The sequence below is a fragment of the Panulirus ornatus genome, chromosome 17 (assembly GCF_036320965.1).
Source record: "Panulirus ornatus isolate Po-2019 chromosome 17, ASM3632096v1, whole genome shotgun sequence".
Taxonomy (NCBI): domain Eukaryota; kingdom Metazoa; phylum Arthropoda; class Malacostraca; order Decapoda; family Palinuridae; genus Panulirus; species Panulirus ornatus.
In genome coordinates, this window is record NC_092240.1 from 49,134,453 (window position 1) to 49,159,828 (window position 25,376).

Sequence of the window (25,376 nt, forward strand, 5' to 3'; positions counted from 1 at the left end):
TATGTTTGTAGGAATAGTGGTTCCAACAATGTTATATGGTTGTGAGGCACGGTCTATGGATAGGGTTGTGCGAAGGAGGGTGGATGTGTTGGAAATGAGATGTTTAAGGACAACATGTGGTGTGAGGTGGTTTGATCGTGTAAATAATGAAAGGGTAAGAGAGATGTGTGGTAATAAAAGAGTGTGGTTGAGAGAGCAGAAGAGGGTGTATTGAAATGGTTTGGTCACATAGAGAGAATGAGTGAGGAAAGATTGACAAAGAGGATATATGTGTCATAGGTGGAGGGAACGAGGAGAAGTGGGAGACCAAGTTGAAGGTGGAAGGATGGAGTGAAAAAGATTTTGAGTGATAGGGGCCTGAACATACAGGAGGGTGAGGGGCATGCAAGGAATAGATTGAATTGGAACGATGTGGTATACCGGGATCGACGTGCTGTTAATGGATTGAACCAGGGCATGTGAAGCGTCTGGGGTACACCATGGAAAGTTTTGTGGGGCCTGGATGTGGAAAGGGAGCTGTGGTTTTGGGGCATTATACATGACAGCTAGAGACTGAGTGTGAATGAATGTGGCCTTTGTTGTCTTTTCCTAGCGCTACCTCACGCGCACGTTGGGGGGGGGGGGTTCCATTTCATGTGTGGCGGGCTGGCAGCGGGAATGGATGAATGAAGCTTGCATGAATATGTACATGTGTATATGTGTATATTTCTGTGTATGTATATGTTGAAATGTATAGGTATGTATGTGTGCATGAGTCGGCATTTATGTATATACATGTGTATGTGGGTGGTTTGGGCCATTCTTTTGTCTGTGTCCTTGTGTTACCTCACTAACGCCGGAGACCGACAAAGTATTATAAATAGATAAAGATTTATCACTATTTATTTTGCTTTGTCACTGTCTCCCGCGTTAGCGAGGTAGCGCAAGGAAACAGACGAAAGAATGGCCCAACCCCCCCACATACACATGTATATACATACACATCCACACACGCAAATATACATACCTATACATCTCAGTGTACACATATACATACACGCACATATACATATATACACATGTACATAATTCATACTGTCTGCCTTTATTTATTCCCATCGCCACCTCACCACACATGGAATAACAACCCCCTCCCCCCTCATGTGTGTGAGGTAGCGCTAGGAAAAGACAACAAAGGCCCCATTCGTTCACACTCAGTCTAGCTGTCATGTAATAATGCACCGAAACCACAGCTCCCTTTCCACATCCAGGCCCCAACAGAACTTTCCATGGTTTACCCCAGGTGCTTCACATGCCCTGGTTCAATCCATTGACAGCACGTCGACCCCAGTATACCACATCGTTCCAATTCACTCTATTCCTTGCACGCCTTTCACCCTCCTGCATGTTCAGGCCCCGATCACTCAAAATCTTTTTCACTCCATCTTTCCACCTCCAATTTGGTCTCCCACTTCTCCTTGTTCCCTCCACCTCTGACACATATATCCTCTTGGTCAATCTTTCCTCACTCATTCTCTCCATGTGACCAAACCATTTCAAAACACCCTCTTCTGCTCTCTCAACCACACTCTTTTTGTTTGCACACATCTCTCTTACCCTTACATTACTTACTCGATCAAACCACCTCACACCGCATATTGTCCTTAAACATCTCATTTCCAGCACATCCACCCTCCTGCGCACAACTCTATCCATAGCCCACGCCTCGCAACCATACAACATTGTTGGAACCACTATTCCTTCAAACATACCCATTTTTGCTTTCCGAGATAATGTTCTAGACTTTCAAACATTCTTCAAGGCTCCCAGAATTTTCGCCCCCTTCCCCACCCTATGATTCACTTCCGCTTCCATGGTTACATCCGCTGCCAGATCCACTCCCAGATATCTAAAACACTTTACTTCCTCCAGTTTTTCTCCATTCAAACTTGCCTCCCAATTGACTTGACCCTCAATCCTACTGTACCTAATAACCTTGCTCTTATTCACATTTACTCTTAACTTTCTTCTTTCTTACACTTTACCAAACTCAGTCACCAGCTTCTGCAGTTTCTCACATGAATCAGCCACCAGCGCTGTATCATCAGCAAACAACAACTGACTCACTTTCCAAGCTCTCTCATCCACAACAGACTGCATACTTGCCCCTTTTTCCAAACCTCTTGCATTCACCTCCCTAACAACCCCATCCATAAACAAATTAAACAACCATGGAGACATCACACACCCCTGCCGCAAACCTACATTCACTGAGAACCAATCACTTTCCTCTCTTCCTACACGCACACATGCCATACATCCTCGATAAAAACTTTTCACTGCTTCTAACAACTTGCCTCCCACACCATATATTCTTAATACCTTCCACAGAGCATCTCTATCAACTCTATCATATGCCTTCTCCAGATCCATAAATGCTACATAGAAATCCATTTGCTTTTCTAAGTATTTCTCAGATACATTCTTCAAAGCAAACACCTGATCCACACATCCTCTACCACTTCTGAAACCACACTGCTCTTCCCCAATCTGATGCTCTGTACATGCCTTCACCCTCTCAATCAATACCCTCCCATATAATTTACCAGGAATACGCAACAAAGTTATGCCTCTGTAATTTGAGCACTCGCTCTTATCCCCTTTGCCTTTGTACAGTGGCACTATGCAAGCATTCTCCCAATCCTCAGGCACCTCACCATGAATCATACATACATTGAATAACCTCACCAACCAGTCAACAATACAGTCACCCCCTTTTTTTGATAAATTCCACTGCAATACCATCCAAACGTGCTGCCTTGCCGGCTTTCATCTTCCACAAAGCTTTTACTACTTCTTCTCTGTTTACCAAATCATTTTCCCCAACCTTCACTTTGCACACCACCTCGACCAAAACATCCTATATCTGCCACTCTATCATCAAACACATTCAACAAACCTTCAAAATACTCACTCCATCTCCTTCTCACATCACCACTGCCTCGCAACCATACAACATTGTTGGAACCACTATTCCTTCAAACATACCCATTTTTGCTTTCCAAGACAATGTTCTCGACTTCCAAACATTCTTCAAGGCTCCCAGAATTTTTGCCCCCTCCCCCACCCTATGACTCACTTCCCAAGCTCTCTCATCCACAACAGACTGGATACTTGCCCCTCTTTCCAAAACTCTTGCATTCACCTCCCTAACAACCCCATCCATAAACAAATTAAACAACCATGGAGACATCACACACCCCTGCCGCAAACCTACATTCACTGAGAACCAATCACTTTCCTCTCCTTCTACACGTACACATGCCATACATCCTCGATAAAAACTTTTCACTACTTCTAACAACTTGCATCCCACACCATATATTCTTAATACCTTCCACAGAGCACCTCTATCAACTCTATCATATGCCTTCTCCAGATCCATAAATGCTATATACAAATCCATTTGCTTTTCTAAGTATTTCTCACATACATTCTTCAAAGCAAACACCTGATCCACACATCCTCTACCACTTCTGAAACCACACTGCTCTTCCCCAATCTGATGCTCTGTACATGCCTTCACCCTCAGTGAATACCCTCCCATATTATTTACCAGGAATACTCAGCAAACTTATATCTCTGTAATTTGAGCACTCACCTTTGTCCCCTTTGCCTTTGTACAATGGCACTATGCAAGCATTCTGCCAATCCTCAGGCACCTCACCTTGAATCATACATACATTAAATAGCATTACCAACCAGTTGAACAATACAGTCACCCCCTTTTTAAATAAATTCCACTGCAATACCATCCAATCCCGCGGCTTTCCCGTCGTTCATCTTCCGCAAAGCTTTTACTACCTCTTCTCTGTTTACCAAATCATTTTCTCTAACCCTCTCACATTGCACACCACCTCGACCAAAACATCTTATATCTGCCACTCTATCATCAAACACATTCAACATACCTTCAAAATACTCACTCCATCTCTTTCTCACATCACCACTACTTGTTATCACCTCCCCATTAACCCCCTTCACTAAAGTTCCCATTTGTTCCCTCGTCCTACGCACTCTATTTACCTCCTTCCAAAATATCTTTTTATTCTCCCTAAAATTTAATGATACACTCTCACCCCAACTCTCATTTGCCCTCTTTTTCACCTCTTGCACCTTTCTCTTGACCTCCTGCCTCTTTTATACATCTCCCAGTCATTTGCATTATTTCCCTGCAAAAATCATCCAAATGCCTCTCTCTTCTCTTTCTCTAATAATCTTACTTCTTCATCCCACCACTCACTACCCTTTCTGCTCTGCCCACCTCCCACGCTTCTCATGCCACAAGCATCTTTTGCGCAAGCCATCACTGCTTCCCTAAATACATCCTATTCCTCCCCCACTCCCCTTACCTCCTTTGTTCTCACCTTTTTCTATTCTGTACTCAGTCTCTCCTGGTACTTCCTCACACAAGTCTCCTTCCCAAGCTCACTTACTCTCACCACTCTCTCCGCCTCAACATTCTCTCTTCCGCTTCCATGTTTACATTCCTTGCCACGTCTGCTCCCAGGTATCTAAAACACATCACTTCCATATTTTCTCAATTCATACTGGTACTCAATAACCTGTCCCTCACCCCCTACAGACTGCAAACTTGCCCCTCTCTATAAGACCCTTGCATTTACATCCCGCACCACCCAATCTTGAAACAAATTAAACATCTATGTTAACTTCACATATCCCTGCCACAGACACATTCTCTTAGAACTGCACCCCCTCTCCCTTCCTACTCATACACATGCTTTACATTCTGTATTAGATGCAAACTTTTCACTGCTTCCAGTGGCTTTTCTTCCATGTGAAATATTCGTAAGACCTTTCATAAGTCGTCTCTGTCAACCCAATCATATGCTATCTTTATATTCACGCTTGCCATATGCAAATCTTTCTGTCTCTTTAAGTATTAATCACACATTCTTCATGTATATTTGTTTATGGATGGGATGTTTAGAGAGGTAAATGCAAGAGTTTTGAGAGGGGCGAGTATGCAGTCTTTTGTGGGTGAGAGGGACTGGGAAGAGTCAGTTGTTGTTAGCCAGTGATACAGCTCCAGTGGCTGATTCGGGTGAGAAACTGCAGAGGTTGGTGACTGAGTTTGGAAAAGTGTGTGAAACGAGAAAGTTGAAAAAAATGTGATTAAGAGTAAGGTTATTAGGTTCAGTAGGGTTGAGGGACAAGTTAATTAGGATGTAAGCTTGAATGGAGAAAAATTGGAGGAAGTGAAGTGTTTTAGATATCTGGGAGTGGACTTAGCAGTGGATAAAACCACGGAAGCGGAAGTGAGTCACAGGGTGGGGGAGGGGGGCGAAGGTTTTAGGAGCGATGAAGAATGTGAGGAAGGTGAGAACGTTATCTCGGAGAGCAAAAATAGGTATGTGTGAAGGAATAGTGGTTCTTTATTTATTATACTTAATTGCTGTTTCCCGCTTCAGCAAGGTAGCTCCAGGAAACAGATGAAGAATGGCCAACCCACTCATATACACATATATATGTACATAAATGCCCGTACACACACATGCACATATACAGACATATACATGTATACACATGTACATAATCATACTTGCTTGCCTTCATCCATTCCTGGTGCATCCCTGCCCCTAAGGAAACAGCATTGCTACCCCCTGCTTCAGCAAGTTAGTGCCAGGAAACCAGACAAAAAAGGCCACATTCGTTCACAGTCTCTAGCTGTCATTTGTACATACATACATTTACAGACATATGCATGTATACACATGTACATATTCATACTTGCTTGCCTTCATCCATTCCTGGCACTACCCTGCCCCACAGGAAACAGCATCGCTACCACTTCTTCAGCGGGGCAGCACAAGAGAAGCAGACAAAAAGGTCTCATGCGTTCACACACAGTCTGTAACTGTCATGTGTAAAGCACCAAAACCACAGCTCCCTATATACATCCAGGCCCCACAGATCTTTCCATGGTTTACCCCAGATGTTTCACATCGACAGTACATCGACCCCAGTATATCGCATCGTCCCAATTCACTCTATTCCTTGCATGCCTCTTCCCCTCCATTATGTTCAGGCCCTGATCACTCAAAATCTTTATCACACACATATTCACCATTTCCCACATTAACGAGGTAGTGTCAAGAACAGAGGACTAATCCTTAGAGGGGAAAATCCTCACTTGGCCCCACTTCTCTTTTTGTTCCTTCTTTTGGAAGATTATAAATTGAAGGGGAGCAATTCCAGTCCCCCACTCCTCCTTTTAGTTGTCTTCTACGACATGCAGGGAATATGTGGTGATTGTGCATATATATATATATATATATATATATATATATATATATATATATATATATTTTTTTTTCATACTATTCGCTATTTCCTGCGATAGCGAGGTAGCGTTAAGAACACAGGACTAAGCCTTTGAGGGAATATCCTCACCTGGACCTCTTCTCTGTTCCTTCTTTTGGAAAAAAAAAATATATATATATATATATATATATATATATATATATATATATATATATATATATATATATATATATATTTATGGGTGTGTGTAGATGAATGGATGGGTCATTCTTCGGGAAACGGCGATCAAGTATGATATATATACATATATATATACATATATACATATGTTTGGAAGTCGAGAACATTATCTCAGAAAGCAAAGATGGGTATGTTTGAAGGAATAGTGGTTCCAACAATGTTGTATGGTTGCGAGGCGTGTGGTATGGATAGAGTTGTGCACAGGAGGGTGGATGTGCTGGAAATGAGATGTTTGAGGACAATATGTGGTGTGAGGTGGTTTGATTGAGTAAGTAATGTAAGGGTAAGAGAGATGTGTGGAAATAAAAAGAGCAGAAGAGGGTGTTTTGAAATGGTTTGGTCACATGGAGAGAATGAGTGAGGAAAGATTGACCAAGAGGATATATGTGTCAGAGGTGGAGGGAACGAGGAGAAGTGGGAGACCAAATTGGAGGTGGAAAGATGGAGTGAAAAGGATTTTGAGTGATTGGGGCCTGAACATGCAGGATGGTGAAAGGCGTGCAAGGAATAGAGTGAATTGGAATGATGTGGTATACTGGGGTCGACATGCTGTCAATGGATTGGACCAGGGCATGTGAAGCGTCTGGGGTAAACCATGGAAAGTTCTGTGGCCTGGTTGGAGTGGAAGGGACACTGTGGTTTCGATGCATTTTGACATGGCCTAGAGTGAGTTGTGAACGAATGTGGCCTTATTGTCTTTTCCTACGCTTACCTTGCACCATGAGGGGTGAGGGGATTGTTATTCCATGTGTGGCGGGGTGGCATGGAATAATAAGCAGACTATGAATTTGTACATGTGTTAGTATATGTAATTGGTTGTGTTTGTATATGTGGGTGACTTGATAATTGGTAGTGGTGATATTTGTTGTGGCTGTTTATGTACATGTAGATGGGGTGGTGCAACATTCTTTGTAATGTTTCTTCCTATATACCTCGCTAACGCTGAGACAGCGACAAAGCAAAATAAATATGAATGAAATGAAAATAATAATAATTATATTATATTATTAATAGTTATATCATATATGGAAGTAAGGGGAAGTGGGAGAATGGGATTATTTAGGAATCAGTGATGGATTGCGCAAAAAATTGTTCTGGGCATGCAGAAATGGAGTGTGGCTGTTTAGAAAGGTGTGAATTGAAGTGATGGGATGGAATTCGTGATATAGTGAAAGAGAAGAGAGAGGCATTTGGAATTTTTGCCAAGGGAAAAAAAAAAAAAAATGCAAATTGAGAGTGGGAGAATAGTATAAAACCAAGAGACCAGGAAGTCAAGAGAAAGATGGCAAGAGGTGGAAAAAAGGAGCAAATGAGGAGTTGGGGTGTAGAGAGACTATCAGTAAAATTAAGAGGAAAATAAAAGATGTTCTGGAAAGATGTAAATAGGATGGAGTAAGACAATGGAGCCAAATGGGAACTCAGTGAAGGGCGTAATGGAGGTGATAAAATGTGTGATGTAGAAGGAGATGAAAGTATTTGAAGGTTTGTTGAAGTGTCTGAGGACAGAGTGGCAGTATATAGGGTGTTTGTGATCGTGTGTGCAAATGGAGGTTAGGGAAAATGATTTGGTAAACAGAGAAGTGTAGTAAAAGCTTTGCGGAAGATAAAGGCCGGCAAGGCAGCTGGTTTGAATGGTATTGCAGTGGAATTTATTAAAAAAGGGGTTGACTGTGTTATTGACTGGTTGGTAAGGTTATTTAATGTATGTATGACTCATGGTGAGGTGCCTGAGGATTGGCGGAATGCGTGGATAGTGTCATTGTACAAAGGCAAAGGGGGTAAGAGTGAGTGCTCAAATTACAGAGGTATAAGTTTGTTGAGTATTCTTGGTAAATTATATGGGAGGGTATTGATTGAGAGGGTGAAGGCATGTACAGAGCATCAGATTGGGGAAGAGCATTGTGGTTTCAGAAGTGATAGAGGATGTGTGGATCAGGTGTTTGCTTTGAAGAATGTATGTGAGAAATACTTAGAAAAGCAAATGGATTTGTATGTAGCATTTATGGATCTGGAGAAGGCATATGATAGAGTTGATAGAGATGCTCTGTGGAAGGTATTAAGAATATATGGTGTGGGAGGCAAGTTGTTAGAAGCAGTGAAAAGTTTTTATCGAGGATGTAAGGCATGTGTACGTGTAGGAAGAGAGGAAAGTGATTGGTTCTCAGTGAATGTAGGTTTGCGGCAGGGGTGTGTGATGTCTCCATGGTTGTTTAATTTGTTTATGGATGGGGTTGTTAGGGAGGTAAATGCAAGAGTTTTGGAAAGAGGGGCAAGTATGAAGTCTGTTGGGGATGAGAGAGCTTGGGAAGTGAGTCAGTTGTTGTTCGCTGATGATACAGCGCTGGTGGCGGATTCATGTGAGAAACTGCAGAAGCTGGTGACGGAGTTTGGTAAAGTGTGTGGAAGAAGAAAGTTAAGAGTAAATGTCAATAAGAGCAAGGTTATTAGGTACAGTAGGGTTGAGGGTCAAGTCAATTGGGAGGTGAGTTTGAATGGTGAGAGGCTGGAGGAAGTGAAGTGTTTTAGATATCTGGGAGTGGATCTGTCAGCGGATGGAACCATGGAAGCGGAAGTGGATCATAGGGTGGGGGAGGGGGCGAAAATTTTGGGAGCCTTGAAAAATGTGTGGAAGTCGAGAACATTATCCCGGAAAGCAAAAATGGGTATGTTTGAAGGAATAGTAGTTCCAACAATGTTGTATGGTTGCGAGGCGTGGGCTATGGATAGAGTTGTGCGTAGGAGGATGGATGTGCTGGAAATGAGATGTTTGAGGACAATGTGTGGTGTGAGGTGGTTTGATCGAGTAAGTAACGTAAGGGTAAGAGAGATGTGTGGAAATAAAAAGAGCGTGGTTGAGAGAGCAGAAGAGGGTGTTTTGAAATGGTTTGGGCACATGGAGAGAATGAGTGAGGAAAGATTGACCAAGAGGATATGTGTCGGAGGTGGAGGGAACGAGGAGAAGAGGGAGACCAAATTGGAGGTGGAAAGATGGAGTGAAAAAGATTTTGTGTGATCGGGGCCTGAACATGCAGGAGGGTGAAAGGAGGGCAAGGAATAGAGTGAATTGGAGCGATGTGGTATACCGGGGTTGACGTGCTGTCAGTGGATTGAATCAAGGCATGTGAAGCGTCTGGGGTAAACCATGGAAAGCTGTGTAGGTATGTATATTTGCGTGTGTGGACGTGTGTATGTACATGTGTATGGGGGGGTTGGGTCATTTCTTTCGTCTGTTTCCTTGCGCTACCTCGCAAACGCGGGAGACAGCGACAAAGTATAAAAAAAAAAAAAAAAAAAAAATATATATATATATATATATATATATATATAATATATATATATATATATAATATATATATATATATATTCCTATGAGACCATGGGGAAAATGAAACACGAAAAGTTCCCAAGTTCTTTTTCGTGTAATAATCACATCATCAGGGGAGACACAAGAGAGAAGCATAACAATCAGTTGATATACATCGAAGAGACGAAGCTAGGACGCCATTTGGTAAATATGTTTACCAAATGGCGTCCTTGCTTCGTCTCTTCGATGTATATCAACTGACTTATATTTCTCTCGTGTCTCCCCTGATGATGTGATTATTACACGAAAGTGCACTTGGGAACTTTTCGTGTTTCATTTTCCCTGTGGACTCATAGGAATATCTTGATCACGCGCAAAATTGTGATCCTTTCCAATATATGTATATACATATGTATATATTACCTTCCTGGCCCATGAGTCACTTCTGTCCTTACTTTTTTACATACACGCATACATACATACACACATACATAAGCTAGGGTGTGTGTTAACTGAAATTTAAGTAAAGACATGGCACACATATACAAGATTAAGAAGCCACCTAAGTGTAAAACTCTGTCCCTGTTAGACACAAATAGTAATTGCATATTTACTTCCCCAGTAGTCCCCTCTATTCTTTGAAATTCCTGCAGCACTAACTGGATAGAATTATTTTAAAATTAGTGGTTAAAAGTATGTTTCCTTTTCTTTTTGTGGTGTAGTAAAGTAGCATTTCACTCATTAGAACTTTTAAAGTTTATGCATATTTTGTGTTGATACTGTAGGAGACCCTTGTAAAGGTAAAGGAAAAAATAGTCATGCCTATCAGTCCTTCCATTGTGGTAAAGAGTTATATTTGTTTTTTCTTTGGAGCAAACTGTTCTTAAATGGCCTACACATTTATAGCTTTGAGGTATTGATGTAATGGATTTTTTTTTATTATAAGTTAAAAGTTTGCTCCAAGGAATGTAGATTAAGATTGAGTAGGTTTCTAAGATGCTACAAGGTGTTTCAAATATTTTATGTTGATATAGATACATAGCCTTAGCTATACACTGCAACATGAGAGTTGATGAATTCACAAAATGAGATTATATTTGCACATTAAACAGTGTAGACTCTGCTGATCATGCTCTTATTATGAGGGGAATCTGAATTCTTGAATCCCCAGATAAACGTGAATGAAAGTGCCGACAGAGTAATGCACATAGGGGTTGGGGTGAGGTTCAGTAACTGATACTTATAGAATTTTCTTCAGTATCTGCTCTGTTGCATATCTTGGAAGTTTTCCACTTGTTTGTTGGTGTAGTGATAGACAAAGTGAGCGGAACTGTTACTGATAATCTGTTTCTCAGTGACTGTAAAGACACCTGGATCAGTTCTAAGCAGTGACAGGCTTACTTGACATCTTTTGATTATCAGAGCTTGCTTCACATATCTTGCAAATTATAGGACAGTTAGATAATTGCTTCACTTAATATTTCCAAAGCTAAGAGGTTTTTCACAAGTGGGAGTTGCTTTTTACATAAGATGTAAAGTTGTCAGTCATTCTGTATTGTATGCTTCACATATTTATCAGTATTTTTCAGTAGGCAAATAACATGAAACAGGTAAAGAAAACTGTTAGGGTCATATTCACTGTTAACCATTACTCCTTATTCCCTTTTGATGCAATACTGTGTATCTCGTAATATTCTTCTCCAATGTCATAATTGTATTAAGATCTAGGTTTTGAATTCGACATGACAATGAAATTTGTGAAATGCGTGATTATGAAATATATGTGATTTTCATCAGCTGTTGAATTACTTTTTGAGTTTCTGTCAATGTTAGTTCAATGATGTAGTCTTACAACAAGACTTTGGGTAATGTAATTTTTCCCTGATATAGGGAGATGTAATTTTACCACCCAGCCTTGAAATTATAGGTATCTACAATAAAACATCAGATGAATTTTTGTGCTAATGAAGCAGTGTTGATTTGGTCTAACAATTATATATATATATATATATATATATATATATATATATATATATATATATATATATATATATATATATATATATACACACACACACACACACAGTAACTATAGCTTTATTAGCCTGGAAATACAAAGCAGAGAATGATTACATGCTGTTCTATGATCTGAAATTTATACATGAAGATTTGATAAGGTGCCATTAGGGATGTCAGTCACAATGATGTATGCTTTGATTTTGAGAAAAGTATTTATTGGCATTTCGTTTTGCTTAGTGTATCTTCTGGAAAGATAATGGGAACAAAATTGAATGAATTAAAAAGAAATGGGTGTTGTGGTAAGCCATCATATTTTATTTCCAATATGGAAGGGGGATGTCGTTGTTTGTTAAAATGTACTTTTCTGAGTTTGTAAAAGTAGATAGGTGGACACTGTAGAATGCTTGAAAGGAAATAGAATAACTGACAAGAAAAACGTATGTGAAGAGAGTTTGAAAGGATACAGCTGAGTGATTGATAAGGCCATAATGTACTTGAAGCTTATCAACAGAAATTATTTATGGAGAGTTACAGTAGGTTGGAAATGGCATGAGGTTTTTTCCCCCCTCCACACTGAGTGTGTATGTGCGTGTTTCCCATCCCTTGTGGCTTTGGGTATTCCAAACCTTCCTCTACTGATAAAGAAATGAAAGTTATTTATGATATTACCTGTACACCAAGGAATCAGTCCCAGATTCACCATAGGTGAATGGAGTGGGGTGCGGTAGTATTGCAGTGTTTGACATTCTACCCACTGACAAACAAACCAGTATCTTAGGATGCTTTGTTGCCCATATGACACATAAGCTTTACCAGAAATGTAAAACATACCAAAATAATTGCACAACAAAACAATGAATAAATATATTTTGTGACTGGTCTCAAATGTACTGTTCAAGCCATGCATTGTCACTTTTTAAGTCTCTATAAGTTTGTTACTCTAATGCTTTTGCATATGACCTGTCATTCTGATGCATATCTGAAATGGAATTTTTACATCACAAGTTGTAGATTATCTGTAGAATTTGAATTACAGAAGCATGAGATTAGGGCTTTGTAGCTAAACAAATTTGTTGCCAAGGATTTTTGCTATGACAGCAAAAATTTTCTTGTGAAAATTATGGTTGCCATAGCTGCTACATTGGTGTGCATTTAACCATTTTGTTGTGACTCTCTTGCAGTCTATTGTGCACCAAGTGTGCACAACTTTTTCAAATGTGAAAAATGTTTCCACAAGGTTTCTTGATTGGTGTTTGTCAAGCAAATACCATTTCTCAGGATTTTCTTCCTCACTGCCTCTTCCTGTGTAGGAGACTCTGAGCTTCACAAATTGTTGTATGGTGACTGGGCGAAGATCTCATATGGGCTGTAGCGTCTAACAGCAATGCATGGGATGCCATCATAGGCATTAACCCTTTCAGTTTATGGTACTCAGTCAAGTTAAACATAGGAGGGGGATATTGCCCTGGATCTAACCATACATTAACATAAATTCCATGCGTATGTTATTGTAAAATCTATTGGTTGGCCATAGATGGCAACCCAAATAAAAGACCAGTAAAACAGCCTAGAGGCCTCAGGAACCCTTTGGTAAGAGTAGAAGGTTGTCAGGCACCTTTTTCTGGAACTCATGCCGTGTTTAATGTCCTGATGCATCTGCCTGCCCAGTCTGCTTCTTACCACCCATGTAAATATTCTTACACTCCTGAAAGTAAGGAAATTGTTAGGCAGCTTTATAGAGTGGGGAAGGAAATCTCTTATTCTGATTTATCTCACAGTATTGATGAGAGTAAAATATATTTACCGTACCTTTTATTGAATGGGGGGAGGGAAAATAAAAGGCATACATTAGGGTAGGCTCCTTGAAAGATTGCACCCCGTTAAGGTTAATACCCATATATTTTACCTACATGCAGTGGCGGGTAATTCCAAATATTTGATTGTATACACTGCAGTCGCAGTGAACAGACTGAAAATACCACAGTATATATACTACAGCCACATTGAAGAGAAAGTGCTAAGTTTAAACTTACAAAAACTGTGTTCCACACAGAAAGGACAAACCTTTGAAAACCATGTCCATGCAGAGATGGCGAACATATGAAAACCATGTCCACACAAACGGCAAACCTATGAAAACCATGTACACACAGAAATGGCTAACCTATGAAAACCATGTCCACACAGAAATGACAAAATTTATAAAAGTCATTAGTCCTCACTGAAATAATAAACTTAGGAAAACCATGGCCACACTGAAATGACAAACCCTTGAAAGCCTAAACTTATGAAAACCATGGCCACACCAAAATGACAAATGTATGATATCCTTGTCTGCCATAAAAAGGGTCAAGGGTGAGGTCTGCTATTACTGGAAGAACTAATAACTTGTTTGGGGTCCAACCTTATTGTGGTCTTTTATCCCCAAATGAGTTATCTTTTTGTGTGAGAGAAAGAGAGGTTGTGTTTATTGTCATTTTAAGATGCTCTCATTACCTCCTTATAGGGATTAATATTGTTTGCAAGGGTGGTGTAGACTGTAGCATTTAATTGCTGAAACTTTGTGGTAGTTTTTTCAGTTAGAAAATTGTGTTAGCTTTATGGAAGTATTGCCATTTAGGGTGTTAATATATACAAAAATGGCAGTGATAGTCAAACTTTGAACAGCACCAAATGGAACGGGTGTTGGAGAAGTGCAAATTGAAGCTTAGTTGCTGATATGTTTACATGAAATCCCATGAAGAGTATGGTATTCATAGTGAAAAAATGTACAAGCATTGAATAAATGTTATATAGTTTATTTCAGTGTTTTGGACAAATTTCTAGAATTTTCTCCTTTTTTTTCACCATTTCCCATGTTAGCGAGGTAGCGTTAAGAACAGGGGACTGAACCTTAGAGGAAATATCCTCTCTTGGCCCCCTTCTTTGTTCCTTTTAGAAAATTGAAAATGGGAAGGGAGGATTTCCAGCTCCCTGCTCCCTCCCCTTTTAGTCACCTCCTATGACGCAGAGGGAATATGTGGGAAGTATTCTTTCTCCCATATCCTCAGGGTATATATATATATATATATATATATATATATATATATATATATATATATATATATATATATATATATATATTTATATTTATTTATTTTGCTTTGTCGCTGTCTCCCGCGTTTGCGAGGTAGCGCAAGGAAACAGACGAAAGAAATGGCCCAACCCACCCCCATACACATGTATATACATACACGTCCACACACGCAAATATACATACCTATACATCTCAATGTACACATATAAATACACACACAGACATATACATATACACTCATGTACATAATTCATACTGTCTACCTTTATTTATTCCCATTGCCACCTCGCCACACATGGAATAACATCCCCCTCCCCCCTCATGTGTGCGAGGTAGCGCTAGGAAAAGACAACAAAGGCCCCACAACTTTTCCAAGTCTCTTTGTTCCTCCGTTCTTATCCTGCTTTAGTCATCATTTCTTTCTCTCTCTCACACCTTGCAGAGGCTGGCTGGTTGGAGAGCCATCTACATCTTTGCCACTGCATGTCTTGAAGCTCCTTTGTTTCTTTCATGATATCTGTTATTAAACCATTCTGCTTCTTATCCTTTAGTGCCCAGACCCTCTCACTTCACACACCACCCAGACCAAAACACCCTGCATTTGCCTCTAAATCATCAGACACGTTCAGCAGTCCAAAATACTCACTTATCTCCTCCACACTCCATCACTACTTGTTATTACTTTTGATACATCAGTAGGAAGGAGTAATCTTGTAATGCACAAGTTTTACTGGTAAATGAGGACAGTGAAAGAGCAGAGGTGGGACAAGACATAAGAGGTGGTGTAATTTTGGCAACGTAGATTTGGAAATAGGTTTCAGGCACCAATAGTCATTGCTTTGTGATGAGAGGTTCTGTGGAATTTGCAGTGGAGTAGAAATATGTGTGCCCCAGCCTTACACAGAGTAAATGGTAAGAAAGAATGGTTTAATAACAGATATCATGAAGGAAACAAAGGAGCTTCAAGACATGCAGTGGCAAAGATGTAGATGGCTCTCCAACCAGCTAGCATCTGCAAGGTGTGAGAGAGAGAAAGAAATGATGACTAAAGCAGGATAAGAACGGAGGAACAAAGAGACTTGGAAAAGTTGTGGACAGGGCAGGTGTAAAACCAAAGTTTTCCCAAAATTTATCAGAAGTTAGTCATCAGCTAAAGAGCAGCTTATCAGGCTAAGGGAATCAGACTGAAGATTAGTAGAGGAGGGCATAAGGGTAAGTGAGGAATTAAATAAGTTCAAAAAGTGGCTTCCCAAGTGGAAGATGCCATACCCCAGTAGCAGAGGAATGGGGACTAAAAGGTCTTGACCTAAATAAGTTTTATGGTGCTGATGAAATTTCACATTGTATGTCGATTCACATTGTATGTTGAAGATGTGTGCAAATACACCTGGCAAACCTCTTTAAATACTGTCGCGGATGTCACTGGAGAGAAACAAATTGCCAGGGTAATGGTAAAGGGGCAAACATCATACACTCTGAGAGAGAGAGAGAGAGAGAGAGAGAGAGAGAGAGAGAGACTCACCAATGAGTATGGTTTGTAAGGTTATTGATAAGATAACTGGAAAGTAAATGGATGAATTAGTTAACTAGAAAGCAAGTGGATTGTCTCCAGAGGAAGAAGTACCTAGGTAAGAGAGAATGTATACTTCCAATATTTCTTTAAGAGAGTGACCTTTACCTTAGACAAAAAGGGAAGGCTGGGAGGATTGTTTGTATTTGTGCTGCCAGAAAGCATTTGACTCTGTAATGCATGGGAGAATGCTTGTGATTGAGAAGCAGGAACTCCAGGCAAGATTACGGGGAAAACCCCATCAGTGAACATATAATTATCTCTGTGAACGGAACAAAGGAAGCTGAGGAGCCTTCTTCAAACAGTTTGAGATCACCAATGGAGTGCCACAGAGTTATGTTTTGGGACCATTGCTTTTGATGTAAGTAATGACTTACCTGAAGGGTGAAATTCTTCTTGAAATATATTTGCTGGTGACACAAAGGGCCTTAGAGAATTGAAAAGTAAGTTGGATTGCTCCAACTTAAAAAGGTGAACAAAACAGATTTCAAAATTGGTCTGATAGATGAATAAGAAGAAAGAAAATGAAAGAAGGCCTTAATATGATTATTATCTAGCAGGAAATAAGCTTCATCATTCTGTTTATGAGGACTTCGAGTGTTGACTCTCCATAACCCGTTGCCCCGGTCCCACATTAGGTGTATAGTTAAGGTGACAAACTGTATACTGGCAAGTATTAGAATAGCTTTCAAGTGTGTAGTTAAGGAAAGATTAAGTAAGCTGTTTGTATCCTAGGAAGTGCGATAATGTTTCCTTGTCATCCACTTTTAGGTCATTAGCTAAGGGCATCACTAACAGCTTCTGTCACTCTACCTTTCCTTTACTTTTCCATTCTGACAGTACTATTGCTGTCCCTCCTGTAGCCAAAGCAATTCTCTTTGCTTCCCATGTCTTCTCTACCCCTATCTTGGATGACTAACATTCCTTCACCCCCTGATGCTCCTCTTACTTATCATATGTCCCTTTCTGTAATCTCTTTTGAACTGTCTGCAAAGCACTTCTTTCTGTGGACAACAATTAAGACATGGTTCTGAGGGCATCAGTCTCTGTGTACTGAAAATTGTGCCTTTGAACTTATTCCAGCGCTTGCTCAACTATTCTGTTTATTTAAAAACCTAAACTTTTCCCTCTTGGAAATATGTTGGTACATCCCAGCCCTAAAAAAGGGTGACCTTTCTAACCCTCCTGACTGTTGTCCTGTTGCTTTGACATTTACCATTTCCAAAGTCTGAAAATCCATCCTCAAATTTCAATTCTCAAACCTCTTGAATCTCGCAGTCTACTCTGTGATTAACAATATGGCTTCTGTAAGGTGAGATCCAATGATGTTATTCTATCCTGCCTAACTAGTATCTGATCAACCCTGAAATAAAATGTAGAATCTTATGTAGTTGCCTTTGATGTATCCAGAGCTTCTGACAAGTTGTGGCATTAGGGTTTCACCTATGAAGCTCCACTCTCATGGCTTCCCTCCCTTACTTTGCTTCCCCATATATAGCTCCCTCTCTGTCCAATCTAACTATGATTGTTGATGGATCAGCCTCTCCCAATGTCTGTTTCAACATCAGTGTCCCACAAGATTCTATCCTGGCGTCTATGCTTTCTCGCCTTTTTAGCAGTGATTTCTTGTCTTCTACAAATTACCAAATGCACTCATGCTGACAACTCAACGAAGCATTATTCCACATCCTTCAGTTATGCTCCTCCTCCTCTCTCGATCTGTATCTCATCTTGACATAACTTCCTCGATAAACTATAGACTTGGACAGGATATGTCAGTATGGTAGATGAAATCTGGTTGAGTTTGATGCCTCTAAGACTCAGTTTCTACCCATCTCTTTGTCAAAATTTCCTCAACTTTTCTTTCTTATAAGGTTCTTTGGTTCCACCTTTTGACTCGGTGAATATATTTGATATTACTGTAACATCCACTCTTTTGTGGAAACCCAACATTATAGAAATAGCTACATCTTCCTTTAAGAGATTGGGATTCCTGTTTGAATTTCGAAATTTCTTTTCCTCATAACAGTTGCTCTGTTCATACTATGGATTGATCTATCCTTGTTTGGAGTACTGCTCTCACATCTGGGGTGGTTCTACCTCGGCATGCTACTTGAGAGTTGTTGAAAGTGGTTCAATATATAAACCCTCCCAGTCTAACTTCAGAACTTTACCTGCTTGCTGTGTGCCACAGTGTCAGTTCACTTTCCCTCTTCTTTAGGTACTACTTTGGTTATTGCTCCCAAGAGCTGGCTGCTCATGTGCCCCCACCATTTGGTAGACCATGCAATACTTGGCAAGGTGCTTTGTCACATGTTCAGTATGCAGCCATTGGCAACTTTCTTTGTACCCCAGAGCTTTGGAACTCTGTACCCTCTCATGTCTTTCCCAATAACTATGACCTGGCACATTTTGAAAGACAGGTTTTTCACTTCCTCCAATATTTGCAGATACTTTCCTTTGTCACTTCTTTATCCCCATTCATTAACTTCTCTACATTTCAATTAAGGCCCGGCCTTGATGTGGACTTTTCTTCATGACTGGAGCCTCTACTGAGTGGGTTTGGGGGAGACTACATAAGGGCAAAACTAGAGTATGCTTATTAGGTTTGTTCACAACACATGATAATGTACAAAGAGCTACTAGAGGAAGACATCAAAAGTGGTATCAGAATCAAGAGAGCTTAGTTTCAGGGAAACGTTGGAAGCCTTGAATTTGTTGTCCACCATGAAAAAGAGAAGAGTGAAGATTATCCTGATCTCAGTCTTTAGATCTTCGAACCAGATTGATGAACAGTGAACAGCTCATCAAAAATATAGAGATAAGACAACAAGAGGACATAGCATGAAATTAAGCAAGAAACTTGTTAAGAATGATGTAAAGAGGTAATTTTAGTAGTGAAGGGGTCCTCCCTGAGTGATGTATGTAACGGATATTAAGTTATAATGTGCTAAATTTTGGGTTTTGTAAAGTGGCTTAGGATTGCTAGTTTCCTAGTTTCAAATATAATGCCTTGGAGGGACATTTGCTTTATCAAGGCTATAAGGTTTTTAGGAGAATGAGTGACAGACTTTAAGAAAGTGAACAAGTGTAAGCTAAGAAGCAACACTGGAGTTCAACAGTTATGAAGACTTGCCATGGCCACCCCCATGTGAAGTTGCCAAATGGAATAGGGGTTGGCGATATAGATACGTTTATAGATATAACAAGTGTGGTGTTGTATAAAAATGCATTTCTGACATGATGTAAGAGTGAAATTTTAGTTTAATGAAAAGGCAACACTGTTAGTGTCAATTTGAGATATAACTTTTCTTCATAATTAAGGCTGTGTTGTTTTTGTGCTTGTAAGCTTCAATTCTGTTACTGTTAGTACTTTTTAGGATCAGTTTAAGAACTTTAACCTTGCCTGAGCCGAGAAAAAAAATAGAAATAAGAGGTATAGAAGGTAGAGATATTAAACAAGATATATAGGACAATTTTTCAACAAAGCCAAGTACTGTGCTAAAGTTTTTTGTTTCAAGTTAGGCTACACTCTGAAGTGGACACACACACACACACAAGGGAATGTTTCATGACCAGTCAGTCATAACAAGATCCACAAGAAAGAGATAAGAGAGAAGTTGAAAGAGGAACCACCAGAGAACAGCTATAAGTGCTAGAATTTGTGCTGATGCAATAGATAAACTTTTTGAAAGACTATTCAAGATGTCATTGGAAAAAGGAGTACCAAGGGAATGGAAAAGGCAAATGTCATAACTATCTATATGAAAAGGTACTAGAACAGGCACCAGACTACAGATTGGTCGTATGACGAGTTTGGTTTGTAAGGTTTTGGAAAACATGATTTAGAAAGGTGAATGACTCTAGTGAGGAGAAAATATGTGAGTTGGCATGGTTTTAGGAAAAGGATATCATATGTAACAAATTTTCAGATTTCTGCGAGAGCGAGTTTAGACCAAAGGGAAGGTTGGATGGATTGTTTGTATCTGAACTGTCTGAAAGTATTTAAGACTGTACCATATGGATGGCTGATAAAGAAGCTGGATCACCATTCAGGAATAAGGGGAAAACCCTTTTATTGGATAGATGTTTATTTCTGTGGAAGGAAACAAAGGATGCATGTCACAGTAGCATTCTTCACATTGATCGAGGTGACCAGCATAGTGCTGTAGGGTTTTGTTCTGGGGCCTTTACTTTTCATGATCTATTAATATGATGTAATTGCAGGTATAGACTTACTTGAATATGTTGGCAGATGATGCAAAAGTCATGGGGAGAGTTAATAGTGAGGAGAATTATATCAAAAGGAGACCTTAAACAGACTCCAAAGTTGGTCTGATATTTGGTTGATGAAATTAGACCCAAGCAGATATAGTAATGGGATTGGGATAAAGTGAAAGAAGGCCTCAGTATGATTATTATCTAGTTGGAATTGAGCTTCAGGGTTCTGTGTTTGTGGACTTTGAGAGTCATGATCACCCCTACCCTGTTGCCATAGTCCCACATTGGGAGAAATGTTCAAATGTTGAAAATGTGAGAATGACTTACAAGTATATGGGTAAGGAAATATTTAGCTTGCTGTTTAAATCCTACATAAGGTCAAATCTATAGTATGCCTCTTAAGTTTTGCCACCTTACCAAAAAGGAGCACATAGAGCTAAGAGAAGGCGTAGAGATGGGTAGTAAACTTGGCACCAGAATCAAGATAGCTGAGTTACTGGAAAAGGTGAGAGGCTTTAAGTTTGCTCATCTTGAAAGAGAGAAGAGTGAGGGGTGCCTTGGTCTTAACCTTTAAGTTTTTAAAACAGATCTGTGATGTATGTAGGGAATAGTTCTTCAAGAGGCATAGGGATATAGCATAGGCATATTGAAAGTGGTGGATGAATGGAATAAGATGCCAGAGGACTTGGTTAATACAGACAACATGCATAAGCTTTAGAAGTTGTATGATTGTAGAGGATGTTTGAGATATGGGTACCCATGATTTAGAAAAAGAAAATAGATAGTTATACATGCACACTGGTATTGTTGATGAAAATTGTCTGTAAGGTTCTGGAAAAGATGATTAGAAAACAGAAGGATGACTTTTTACTCAAGGTTACCGAACTGAAAGAAAGCACAGTTTTAGAGAATGGAGGTTGGAGGTGACAAATCTACATTTCTGTGAGAGTGAACTTTGCTAAGACGAGGGAAGACCGGATGGATTGTTTTTGTTTGGACTGCAAGAAGGCATTTTACATTATACCACATTGGAGGCTGACTGAAAAGCGTAGATCAGGAATAAGGGGAAATGCCCTTTATTGAATAGATGATTATCATAGTGGAAAGGAACATAGGATGCATGTCAGAGTATCCTTCTTCATATGGCTTCAGGTAACCCATATGATTTATGTAGTATCCTGCCAGAAGATATGGATTCCTTTCTATATGTGTTTGCTGATGATGCAAAGGACAACATTAGGGAAGTGAAAAGTGAGGACTGCATCACCATATAAAGGGACCTAGACAAGACTCCAGAGTTGGTCTGATACATAGCTGATGAAATTCAGCCAAAGTAAATGTGAAATTATGAGAGCAGGACTAAGTGAAAGAAGGTCTCAATGTGATTATTATCTAGCATGAAATAAGTATTAGGATTGTGTGTGTGTGAGAGAGAGAGAGAGAGACTTGGGATTCAACATCAGCTCTAACTTGGCATATGTTAGAATAGCTATATGGGTAAGGAAATATTTAGCAAGCAGGCCATATCTTGCATGAGGCTAGAAAGAGACTTTGCTTCCTAAAGAAGCACAAAAGAGAAGGAACAGAGACGGGCAACAGAGATAGTACCAGAATTAAGAGAGCTGAGTCAGAGAGAAAGGTGAGAGGCTTCAAATTTGCCAATCTTAGAAGTGAGAAGTGTGAGGGTTGACCTGATAACACCCTTTAGATGTTTAAAAGAGGCCAATGATGTGGACGGTGAGCAGTTCTTCAAGAGAAATAGGGTTAGAGCAGCCAGAGACCAGCGTGGAATTACACAAAAACTCATGAAAAGAGATGTAAAGAAGTAATCATAGATTGAAAGAGTGATATGAATGGACTGTAATGACTGAGGATATTGGGTAGTGTGGATAACATACTTAATTTAAAAAGTTGTGTGACAGCAAAGAATGTTCATGACTGTGCCCTACAAATGTAAAACTCCCTCCCCTTACAGTGCGAATAGGTAATCACACACACACACACACACACACACACACACACTGATGCAAACATATGCATACCTACAGATGTAAATAAATGCATGCTGTACATCAACAGTATTTCATAATAAACCTTAGTTTGAATTTTTAGATATTGGTATAAATATTAACTTGCAGCATCTTAGAATCTGTATTTTTATCTTATTTTTTTGTACTTGAATTTTTTTTTTTATAATGCATAAGGTGGCTTATAGCTTGTGAATGCAGTGATGACTTGTTTTGCATCAAGTTTTAACGTAAAGCGAATATGTATACGAGTTGGAAAGGCGGTTGTCGTTAACTGGTTTGGGTTTGAGAAAATTAATCTTTCTATTAGGAAAGCATCACCGATGAAATATCTCCCTTCTTAACGGAAATTATCAGAAAACTGACTGCTGATATGTTTGTATATGTTTATTTTATCACTTTCATTTTAGTGATCACCTTTAAAAGTGAGGTTCACTTAATTTCGTGTTATTTGAAGTTTGAGATGCAATCACTTGTATTGCGATGAACCATTTGAAGATGTACAAGAAGCATTAATAAGTGACCTGAAACTTGGGGTAAATTGCTGACTGGGCACAACTCCTTGCAGACAAGAAACGAGTGGGCCGTACAACCCCAGAGTATGAGGAGTCATACCTTCGACTTGGCACATCTTTGGAAGGTTCCTTGCTCTCTGTGTGGGAAACTAGTGGGGCCAGCCAAAATGAAGAGGCATCGTTTGATCCACACTGGACAAAAGCCCTTTGAGTGCCCACACTGTCATCATCGAACTAATCGCAAAGAAAACTTGAATGAACACATTCGTAGAAGACACTAGCTTGAAATAGTGAAACTATAATGGACTTTTATCACTCCCCACAACTCTTGCCTTTTTGATGATGGTATAGTGAGGTTGGGTTGGGTTGAGGAAATCAACTCATTTCTTTGCTGAAATTTAAACTTTAGATTCCCAATATTCTTTGATCTACACATTTTTTGTTTCTAGTGAATTATACAAAAAACACCCATCTGCCATAGCTTTCACTTTCATGCTTGATTGTTCAGGAGAAGGGCTGGGTTGTGCATGGTATAGTGTAGATGTGTGATTTACGTGGGAAGCATGCATGTACTTCAGGTTGCCACTGATGCCGTAGGTGCCTGTCAATATTACATATAAGAAAAAGAAAATGTGGATTCAAGTCATTTGCAAAATTCAGATTTTCATATTGATGAGTAATAAGATTCAAAGCTAAGTTCAGTGGTGCACTCTGAAGACGTGGTAGTAATTCAGCTATTATTGACTCATTGCTTAAAAATGGAAAATGTTTCAAAGGAATGCCTTTCAATGCAGAGTTGGTATTTTTATGCATCTATCCTGATGTCATTACCACTTGTAATGGGTGTTTTCAATGTTGATTTGATTGTTGTAGTTCAGTCATGAACACGAGTTGACATGAAGTAATCCCACGTGTAATTAGAATATGCAAAGATACAATGTCAGCTTTTCATTCCTTAATCCCTCAGGATTAACATCAGTCTTTGAATTTTTATGTTACTCATATGAAGTTTGTATTCCTTAAAAGATGCATTAACTTATTTAGATTTGTTTTCCCTTCTTAAAGTTGATTACCAACAGACTTGTACCTTTTATTATTGGTTTTTAGATTTTTGATTGAATGATATACATTGTTCACTGAAGTATAAGTAAATGCTAATATTAATAATAGTAAAAATGCTGAAAATCTTATTTTTTTTTTTAGTGCAGTATATCAAATGTAAATTCATAATGAGTATAATGAATTAGTAGAACAGTTTATTCGCCATGCCAGATTGCCTGAAGAATTTTTTTGTTGGAACGTATACATTGCCTCTGCATTACATTGCAGTGATACAGTATATATTGCTAAGGTGAGTGTATTACTAAAAAGTAAGAGTGTGGATGAGGGAATAAAAACATGTTTTCTGTGATAGTTTATACATCTTTGTTGGTTTAGGGATTTTTTCAAAGCAGTTTTGGCTTGTTTTAAAGATCAGAAAAATTTTCTTGTTTATGGTACCCAATAAGCAGTGTTCTTAGAAAAAATACATGTATATCATAGAGATGGATTAATCATGAAAAGGGGGTTCATTTTATAGAGTGATACCTAATTAGACCCCTATTAATTCACTGGAAAGGGTTTTGCTTTGTTTCTGGTAATCACAGTGGACAGAGCTTGTTTCCACTTTCATTGTACAGTATCTTTTTCAAGGTACAACAGTTGATGGAATTTATTATTCATTGCAGAGAAACACTGCTATGGTAGACCCATACGCGAGAAGGTATCATTGCCCGACTTGTTCTAAGGCTTTTGTCCTTGGCACCGACCTGAAGCGTCACCTTATGGTACACACGGGTGAGAAACCATTCAAATGCCCTCATTGCCCCCACCGAGCTAACCGAAAAGGTAACATGGCAGTCCATATGATGAATAAGCATGGAGATGCATCAAGTGAGGCTGTAAATCTTCCGGTGTACTCACAGAGCCATCTATAGGGGCGAAGTGTAAATCCAAATGGATAAGTTTGGAGAAATTTCAAGTGAATCTGTGTTGGGATACCCTCATGGTTGGCTTTGAAATTTTTTTTATTGGATTCCCT

The 25,376-nt window shown here is 39.4% G+C and overlaps 1 protein-coding gene across 50 annotated transcripts in view; it reads left to right on the plus strand.

Moving 5' to 3' along the window:
* Positions 1-25,376, plus strand: part of LOC139754722 (uncharacterized) — a 258,484-nt gene that overhangs the window by 57,463 nt on the left and 175,645 nt on the right. Inside the window, exon 5 of one of the 50 annotated variants that reach the window (XM_071672400.1) lies at positions 23,350-25,132. The exons of the other annotated variants lie outside the window; for them this stretch is intronic. Within the exon in view, the coding sequence (XP_071528501.1) occupies positions 23,350-23,577 (228 nt within the window). The 3' untranslated portion in view covers positions 23,578-25,132. Of the gene's footprint in view, positions 1-23,349; positions 25,133-25,376 lie in introns of those variants that run through there. 50 annotated transcript variants of the gene reach the window in all.